Source organism: Scomber japonicus, chromosome 6 (assembly GCF_027409825.1).
Source record: "Scomber japonicus isolate fScoJap1 chromosome 6, fScoJap1.pri, whole genome shotgun sequence".
Lineage (NCBI taxonomy): Eukaryota > Metazoa > Chordata > Actinopteri > Scombriformes > Scombridae > Scomber > Scomber japonicus.
The window spans coordinates 39,874,140-39,884,271 of NC_070583.1; the positions used below are offsets into that span (position 1 = coordinate 39,874,140).

The 10,132-nt window shown below is 46.1% G+C and overlaps 1 protein-coding gene across 2 annotated transcripts in view; it reads right to left on the reverse strand.

Annotated features, from left to right (window-relative positions):
- Nucleotides 1–9,430, reverse strand: part of arrb1 (arrestin, beta 1) — an 18,265-nt gene extending 8,835 nt beyond the window's left edge. For both annotated transcript variants that reach the window (XM_053320694.1, XM_053320693.1), the window contains exons 1-5: nucleotides 9,287–9,430; nucleotides 1,750–1,780; nucleotides 1,570–1,630; nucleotides 1,100–1,144; nucleotides 566–762 (exon numbers count right to left, since the gene is read on the reverse strand). In XM_053320694.1, coding sequence (XP_053176669.1) covers nucleotides 566–762; nucleotides 1,100–1,144; nucleotides 1,570–1,630; nucleotides 1,750–1,780; nucleotides 9,287–9,306 — 354 coding nt within the window. In that variant the 5' untranslated portion in view covers nucleotides 9,307–9,430. The remainder of the gene's footprint in view (nucleotides 1–565; nucleotides 763–1,099; nucleotides 1,145–1,569; nucleotides 1,631–1,749; nucleotides 1,781–9,286) is intronic.
- Nucleotides 9,431–10,132: the final 702 nt, after the last annotated feature.

Genomic DNA, 10,132 nt, shown 5'->3' on the forward strand with positions numbered 1-10,132 from the left:
CTGACCCAATCTCTCTGTTCAGGTCACATCTAAACTGAACTGTCTGGTCCACTGGTGATCGGGAGGAGTCCATGAAGAGTCTGTCCTCAGACCGGCACAGAGACCTTCTTCTGACTCGGCCCACATCCTCAACCCAGAATACCAACTGTTACCATCTGAACCCCCATATACAAGTTCAACATGTTTAATATCCATTCATCCCTACCTCCATTAGATTAATAAATAAGACTCTGTAAACAGGGTGACATTTATTGTTGTGCAACTTTACTTTTATTTTCTTTGTTCTTTTAACTATGGCGACAGCGGTCTCAGCACTTAGAGCCCAAGACAAATTTCCCTTCGGGGACAATAAAGTTTCTATCCATCCATCCATCCATCCATCCATCCATACATCCATCTATCCATCAATCAATCCATCCATCCATCCATCCATCCATCCATCCATACATCCATCTATCCATCAATCAATCCATCCATCCATCTATCCATCAATCAATCCATCCATCCATCTATCCATCAATCAATCCATCAGCCCATCCATCAGTCCATGTTTAGGTCATGGTACCTCGAAGGTAAATGGGTACGCGTGTTCTCCCAGTTTTTTAATGAGGCGTTCCTGAAGACGAGTGAGACTCTTCTTCTCTTCGGGCAGCGGTGGGAACGCCTGCACGTTGGCCACAAACAGGTCCTTCCGAAACGTCAACCCCAGAACGTCCAGATCCTCGCGGCCGTACCGGAACGCACACGTCAGAGTCACAAAGACTGATGGGAACAAAAGCACAAAGAAATATATTCAATATAAATTAAATGACATGAACTGAGAGAGGATTACATGTTGCCATAGTTACAGTCCAGAGTTTAATGTTGAGTCATAATGTAAAGTTGTTTAGTTTGAATCATTACATCATACAGGTGAGTAAACCTGGATGTCATCAGCCAATCAGAGAGAAGAAACGTTGTGTCTGAACTCATGAATGGATTCAGTTTCTGTGAACGACTGAAACCGGAGCGAATACTTTAAAAAGCGACTTTTTAAAGAATGAATTGGAATCTTTCTCATGAGAATTATTAATAAAGTTTTAGTTTGAATATGACTCACCTTTCCTTTCCTTCAGGTACTCGGGATCGATCAGCACCACTCCGTCTGCAGGAACACAATTCACTAAGTCAACAAGCTCTTTTTTATATTTGAAATGAACTCACTGCAGTACCTGCTCTCTCCTGCAGGAGGCGCTCACACTGACCTCATGCTGCAGTACCTGCTCTCTCCTGCAGGAGGCGCTCACACTGACCTCATGCTGCAGTACCTGCTCTCTCCTGCAGGGGGCACTCACACTAACCTCATGCTGCAGTACCTGCTCTCTCCTGCAGGAGGCGCTCACACTAACGTCATGCTGCAGCACCTGCTCTCTCCTGCAGGAGGCGCTCACACTAACGTCATGCTGCAGTACCTGCTCTCTCCTGCAGGAGGCGCTCACACTGACCTCCTGCTGCAGTACCTGCTCTCTCCTGCAGGAGGCGCTCATACTGACCTTTTTAAAGTATTTCTGACTATAGTTTAAGTCTCACCGACAGGCTCCACCAGGTCCACGTGGTCCACAAAGTCCCTCTTCCCCAGGTATACGGTCAGCTGAGGGAGGAACAGCCAATCAGAGTGCAGTTAAAACCACTGTGACCAATCAGAGTGCAGTTAAAACCACTGTGACCAATCAGAGTGCAGTTAAAACCACTGTGACCAATCAGACTGACCTTTCCGTTGGGACTGGCTTTCTTGAACACTCTGAAACCAGAAACAGAAGAATCAGTGAAACAGCTGATTATTTGATTATTCCACTAACTCTTCTTATTGTTTGTTAATCGTCTGTAAACTGATTTAAGGTTCAGTTGTTCCTGCTGAAGCATGAACGCCCCCTGCCCCCCCCCGGCCCCCTGCTGAAGCATGAACGCCCCCCCCCCGGCCCCCTGCTGGCCCGGACTCACATTACCTCTGACCCAACTGGACTCAGTAAGTACTGACACACACTAACACACACTAACACACTAACACAATAACACACTAACACACTAACACACACTAACACACTAACACACACTAACACACTAACACACACTAACACACACATCGTATCCTCATCATCTAATAAACATCTTCATCTATTATTCTATGTTCATTTTTAAAACACTGTCCTCCCTTTTATACATTAGAAACCCTGCTGTTAGTCATCATCTTCATCATCTTCATCATCTTCATCATCATCAGCTTCCTGTCTCTCTGACCATTTTTAGCCCCCCCCCCCTCCCACCCTCTGTATTAATGCAGTCATAAATTAGCCTCCATTAGCTTTTAGCTTCTTGCTGAATGGACTTCATCACTCAGCAGCAACAGGAAACCACCGAGACTCCTGGGAGTTCACCTTCGTCATCATTATCATCATCATCATCATCATTATTAATCATCATCATCATCATCATAATTATTAATCATCATCATCATTATTATCATCATCATCACCATCACCATCATCATCATCACCATCATCACCATCATCATCATCACCATCATCATCATCACCATCATCACCATTATCATCATCACCATCATCATCATCATCATCATCACCATCATCATCATAATCATCATCATCATCATCATCATCACCATCACCACCATCATCACCATCATCACCATCACCACCATCTTCACCACCATCACCACCATCATCATCATCACCATCATCATCACCATCATCACCATCATCACCACCATCACCACCATCATCATCACCATCACCATCATCATCACCATCATCACCATCATCACCATAATCATCACCATCATCATCATCACCATCATCACCATCATCATCACCATCATCATCACCATCATCACCATCATCATCACCATCACCACCATCATCACCATCATCACCATAATCATCATCACCATCACCACCATCATCATCACCATCATCATCATCACCATAATCATCATCATCAACACCATCATCATCATCACCATCATCACCACCATCACCATCATCATCATCATCAGCACCATCATCACCATCATCATCATCATCATCACCATCATCATCATCAACATCACCATCATCATCACATCATCAACACCATCATCGTCACCATCATCATCATAACCATCATCATCATCAACATCACCATCATCATTACCATCACCATCACCATCATCATTACCATCACCATCATCATCATCATCACACCATCATCATCACCATCATCATCATCACCATCATCATCATCATCACCATCATCATCACCACCATCATCATCATCATCATCACCATCATCATCACCATCATCATCATCATCATCATCATCACCATCATCACCATCATCACTATCATCATCACTATCATCGCCATCATCATCATCATCATCACCATCATCACCATCATCCTCATCACCATCACCATCATCATCATCATCAGCACCATCATCACCATCATCATCATCATCATCACCATCATCATCATCAACATCACCATCATCATCACATCATCATCACCATCATCGTCACCATCATCATCATAACCATCATCACCATCATCATCATCATCATCATCATCATCACCACCATCATCACCAACATCACCATCATCATCATCATCATCATCATCATCACCATCACCATCACCATCATCAACTACCATCATCACCATCATCACCATCATCATCACCATCATCATCACATCATCATCACCATCATCACCATCAATACCACCACCATCATCACCATCAATACCACCATCATCATCATCATCATCACCATCATCATCACATCATCATCACCATCATCACCATCATCACCATCAATACCACCGTCATCATCATCATTATCACCATCATCATCACATCATCATCACCATCATCGTCATCACCATCATCATCATCACCACCATCACCACCATCATCACCACCATCATCATCACCACCATCATCACCACCATCACCATCATCATCATCACCATCATCATCACCATCATCACCATCATCATCACCATCATGACTTTACTGCAGTGAGTCTGTTCAGGCTCCATCTGATAGATCAGATCTGACACTGATCAATATCTGACTGCTGAAGACTCCCCCGACACAGCCCTGAGGTTTCCACTGACACCTGAACACAACACAACACTGAGGTTTCCACTGACACCCAAACACAGCATTGAGGTTTACACTGACACCTGAACACAACACTGAGGTTTCCACTGACACCTGAACACAACATAAAGTGATTCATGTTTTCACACCAGCAGCATTCAGGTTGTTTTAATTTAACTGTAGTTGGTTTGAGGCCTTCAGGTCCACACCAACTGAATCTACCACCAAAAAGAGAGGGGGGGGGGCAGATGGGGGGGGGGGGGGGGGGGGGGTTGAAGAGACGTGCAGTGCGTCTTCTGTGACTCCAGCATCACATTATTTTCCAGTCACACTGTGATATTAGCTGAACATGAGCAGAGGAGGAAGAAACGCAGTATTCAGCTATCTGAACTTTTTCTCCTCACATGTCAAACAGACTATTTGTTTTCTTTTGGTGTGTTTGCCCCCCCCCCACCCCCCCACCCCTGGGTGACGTAGGGTCAAAGGTCAGAGGTCAGAGTTAACTCCTGGGTCACTGCTCATATCTAAATGTTAGTTCAACATTAATATCACATTTAGCTTCTCTACACATAAAACTCTTTCAGCTCTTTGTGTTTATTTCCTCTGATTGAACTGAACAGGAAGTGAGTCGTTTTATTCTGAAGAGTCAGCTGTGTGTTAAAGCAGCGGTTCATAAATCACATCGTTAAAACTTCAGCAGCCAATAAAAACGTTGTGTAAATCTGTCCAATCACAAGTCAGAGCTGCCAAGAACAGGAAATAAACTCAAATAAAGATTTATACTACTATAAAGATAAATTATATTACAGCAGGTTTAACACTGATTGTTCAAATAAAACATGAAGGTTTCCTATTTCCTGTTTTTAAACTTCACAATAAATTACATCAAACTTCAGATTATTAAATCACAACATCCTGGAAACAAGTATTTTCAAAATAAATGTGTAATGTATAATAAGCAGTAAGCAGCTGTCAGAACAGGAAGTCACTTCATTCATCCTTCCTGTTAGCGAGGTAGAGTCTGAGCCCCCGAGGAGAAATGGGGATCAGGTTTACCAGATAGAATATCTTTAGAAACGACAGACACCAAGCTGACAGGATGCAGATTGAGAGTTCTGTCTCCAGTAGTTGTGACTCTGAGGACGGGTAACGTACAGATAGATGCTAACGCTAACCCTACATACTGCTGTGTGTACAGACATGGACTTCATGAGGAATTATTGAGTCAATTTAAACTCGAAGGCAAACAACATGGAAATACTTATAAATCAGGAACTGATGCTCAGAAAATGATGTTTTGAAACTAGGGCTGTCAAACGATTAATGTTTTTAATTAATTAATCGCAGAGTTTCCATAGTTAATCACGATTAATCGCGTTTTGATTGCATGTTTAAAATCCTGTTATTTTCCATTTGAAGGCAGTTTTAAGCCCATAATGTAAAGCATTTCTTACCAGAGTGTCTTAACTGGGAATCAATCACGGCTCTGCTGCGACTCCCACACTCCAAAATGGTCCTTTGGTGGAGCTGAGGCTGGCTTGGCTGCACCTGGGTGTTTAGCGTGGAGGTGCTAACTCAAACTCCACGTACTCCGGTGGTAGTTAAACTCCGTTTGACACAGGTTGCATTTTACTTTTGACTTGTCAACTGAAGCGTCTGGAAGTGTTTTAAAGTTAAACAAGCCGTTCAAAAGTCCAGTAGCTCTCTTACTTTCCATCAGCTCAGTAGGTTTACTGCAGGAGGCCACTTCAAAGCATAGCGCTACAGCTAGAGGAGCCGTCTACGGGGGAGTAGAAGGGACAAAAAGGCTTGACACATTAAAATGAGATTTTAAAAAATAACGTGTTGTGGAATGCGTTAATCTAATCACGATTAATGTGTTTACGCTGACAGCCCTATTTGAAATATCTGAACAGTTTTATAGACTAACGAACTCTTCAGTAAGTGTTGAAGCTGCTGGCAGAGACCTGAGGACCTTTAACCAGAGACATGGTTGAGAGGGAAGTTCATTATGCAGAGATATGATCTTCCCTCTGTGAGGTTACACAGAATGAATCTGATGAATCTGATGAATGAGAACATGCTGGAACGTTTCTTCACTGTGAGGGAATGAGCATCAACTTCCTGAGTAACTGAGGTTCAGTGATTCCTGACTGTGTTTACGAGGGTTCGGGTTCAGATCACAAACACTGAATTTATCAAAGAACAGTTTCTGTCAGTATGAAGGACTTTAGTCACAGAGTTATCTACACTGGAAAGACCGGGCCCAAGCTCCCCCGCCACGCCACAGCTGAGCCAGACTGGCTGCTGAGTCAAATGGAAACAAACAGCGCCTAAATTCAAAATGGCCGACTTCCTGTTAGAGTGAGGATATGGGTCCAAGAGACTTCTTTGTGTGTCTTTACGAGATACATATGTGTACCAAATTTCGTTCATCTACGTCAATCTGGAGGGAGGGGCTCAATTTATTAATTTTTGTAGGGGGCGCTATGGAGCCATATTGTCTTGTGAGGATGTGGGTCCAAGAGACTAAAGCATCGTCTGAGTCTTTGCTCCACAAACTGTCGGCTAACACGCAGGATGAGATGACTGATGAAACCAGCCTAACAGATCAGAGACTAAACTCAGCACAGCTTCTTTGTGCTTCTGTAGACGGGTTCCTCTTTATATTCCTTACTCTGCTTTTCCTCTGTGATGATGTCATATGTTTATGCCCAATCTCTGAAATGAAACCCTGTACTCACATACTCTGCTATTAAGAATTCAATAAAAATTTAATGAGAAAAGAAAATGACGTAATGCTCCTTTAATGTTGTATTAATATAGATTTGTATGTTAAACCTTTCCTGTGTTTATTTCATGTTTTCACAAACGACTGAAGCTGCCTGTTTGTTAACACCTATACACCTGATTCATTATATCTGACCTCTGACCTCTCTGATGATGACATCACACTCAGTTGGTGTTACAGTGTGATTATGGCAAAAATGTCTAAGTGGTGTAACCATAAAAACAGTAAATAGTCAATAAACTCTAAAATCAATCATCTATTCCTGTCCCTGACCAGGGTCTCGGTCCAGGCGGAGCAGTGACACCAGACTGGGTGAGCAAGCAACCCCCCCTCCCCACCAGCAGGTCCTCAGTCCACTCCCCCACCAGCAGGTCCTCAGTCCACCCCCCCCCCCACCACCCCTCCAGGATCAGGGGAAGACCTGGTCCACTGGTCCAGGACAGGATGCACATCGCTGCTCCTGAGTCAGGTCCAGCAGCAGCATCAGGAGGCTGAGTATTGTGATCCTGATAGTTGGAGCCTCCGGTCCCCTTTTCAAAGATGGGACCATCATCCGGTCTGCCAGTCCACAGGAGTGAACCCCCCTGTTTAACTACCTCAGGGACCTCTGGATCATCCAGCTCTGGAGGGCATGTTGGTCTGGTTTAGGAGCTCAGCAGTTAGAAAGTCTTTATTGTCTCCGAGGGGCAATTTGATTTGCAACAGCAGTCGACAACCAAACTCACACCCAGGTTTAGGTTTCCCAGGTCTGCAGCTCGCCCCCCCACTTGATCCACCTCAGCACCTGGTGGATCAGCTTCGTCCTCAGGTGTTCTGGTAGCAGGTCCAGTTCTGACCTTCCTGATGCTGGATCATGGTGTTTGTTACGATCCGTCCATCCGTCCATCTTCTTGCTGCTCACCCTGGTGGGGTCTCGGGGGCAGCAGCCTAAGCAGGAAGCCCAGACTTCCCTCTCCCCAGCCACTTCGTCCAGCTCTTCCCGGGGGATCCCGAGGCGTTCCCAGGCCAGCCGAGAGACATAGTCTCTCCAGCGTGTCCTGGGTCTCCTACCGGTGGGACGGGCCCTGAACACCTCACCAGGGAGGCGTCCGGGAAGCATCCTGACTAGATGCCCGAGCCTCCTCATCTGGCTCCTCTCAACGCGGAGGAGCAGCGGGTCTACTCCAAGCTCCTCCCGGATAACTGAGCTTCTCACCCTATCTCTAAGGGAGAGCCCAGCCAGCCTACGGAGGAAGCTCATTTCAGCCGCTTGTACCCGCCATCTTGTTCTTTGGGTCACGACCCAAAGTTCATGACCAGAGGTGAGGGTAGGAACCAAGATGGACTGGTAAATCCAGAGCTTTGCCTTTCGGCTCAGCTCTCTCTTCACCACGACGGATCTGTGCAGAGTCCACATTACTGCAGACGCCGCACCGATCCGCCTGTCGGTCTCACGCTCCATCCTTCCCTCACTCGTGAACAAGACCCCGAGGTACTTGAACTCCTCCACTTGGGGCAGGATCTCATCCCCGACCTGGAGAGTGCACTCCACCTTTTCCGTACCCTGTTACGATCAGGTTCAGGTTCAGATGGAGCTTAACTCAGAACTATGGACTCACTGGTTCCAGAGCTGCTGCTGTGTGTAGACATCACTAACTAGATCTAGCTGCCCCCCCCCCCCCCCACCAGCCAGCTGATGCTCCACCTCCCTAAAACTAGTCCAGATGCCAGCATCACACCTCTGCCTAATGAACTACTCATTTAATAACCTGTGACATCATCACAACGTAAAGACTGTGGGCCGAGTGGGAACTCTACTGAGCATGTGCAGGAACTCTACTGAGCATGTGCAGGAACTCTACTGAGCATGTGCAGAAAACAAGAAACTTTGTTTTTAGTGTTTGCGCGAGATCAGAACGCCATTTTTGGATCCTTTATGCAGCGGATTTTCAAAATAAAGCCAACAAAGCTACCAAACACACAAAAACATTAACAAAATAAAACCAGTTGCGCACACACACACACACACACACACACACACACACACATACACAAACACATACACACAAACAAACAAACACACACACACACACACACACACAAACACACACACACACACACACACACACACACACACACACATTTATATTAATTTCCTGCAGATTAAATTGAACAATTATTTCACCATAAAATAAAATATGTACATGAAAAGGACTCGAGCTGTGTCCTCACAACATGACAAAAACCTGAACCACACACACACACAGAGACACACACACACACACACACACACACACAGACACACACACACACACACACACACACACACACACACACACACACACACACACACACACACAGACAGATTAACGTTACCTGGTTCCTTTATCTCCCATCCTGACGACGCCGACGAGCCGACAGCAGCAGGACAGAGAGCTGATGGAGGATGGAGGGATGCCGTCACCGTGGAAACTGAAGGCAGGATGTGCTCGCTCTCTCTCTCTCTCTCTCTCTCTCTGAGTGTGTGTGTGTGTGTCTCTATCTCTCTCTCTCTTTGTGTGTGTGTCTCTCTCTCTCTTTGTGTGTGTGTGTGTGTATGTGTGTGTGTCTCTCTCTCTCTCTGTGTGTGTGTGTGTGTGTCTCTGTGTGTGTGTGTGTGTGTGTTTGTGTGTGTGTCTCTCTCTCTCTCAGGAAGTCGTCGTCATGCCGTCAGATTCTCCTCAGCAGGAGGAAAAACCTCCATCTGAGCTCCGACCAAACGACTGACTGACTCCTCCTCTCTCTCCCCCCTCAGCCCCCCCCCGCTCCTGCTCCTCTCTCCCCCTCCTCCTCTTCCTCTCTATCCTCTCTCCTCTCTCTCTCTTCTCTCTCCTCTCTCTCCCCCCCGTCAGCCCCCCCACTTCCCCTCCTCTCTCTCCTCCTCTCCCCCCTCAGCCCCCCCGCTCCTCCTCCTCTCTCCCCCTACTTCTCTTCCTCTCTCTCCTCTCTCCTCTCTCTCTCTTCTATCTCCTCTCTCTCCCCCCCGTCAGTCCCCCCCACTTCCCCTCCTATCTCTCCTCCTCTCCCCCCTTCAGCCCCCCCGCTCCTCCTCCTCTCTCCCCCTCCTCCTCTCCCTCTCCTCTATGCCCCCTCTGCCCCCCCTCCTCTCAGTGAGATGTGTTAAGGAGCCCAGAGGAAAGTCTTTATTTCTGTCTGACTTAACGTCCGTCTGACCTTCGTCCT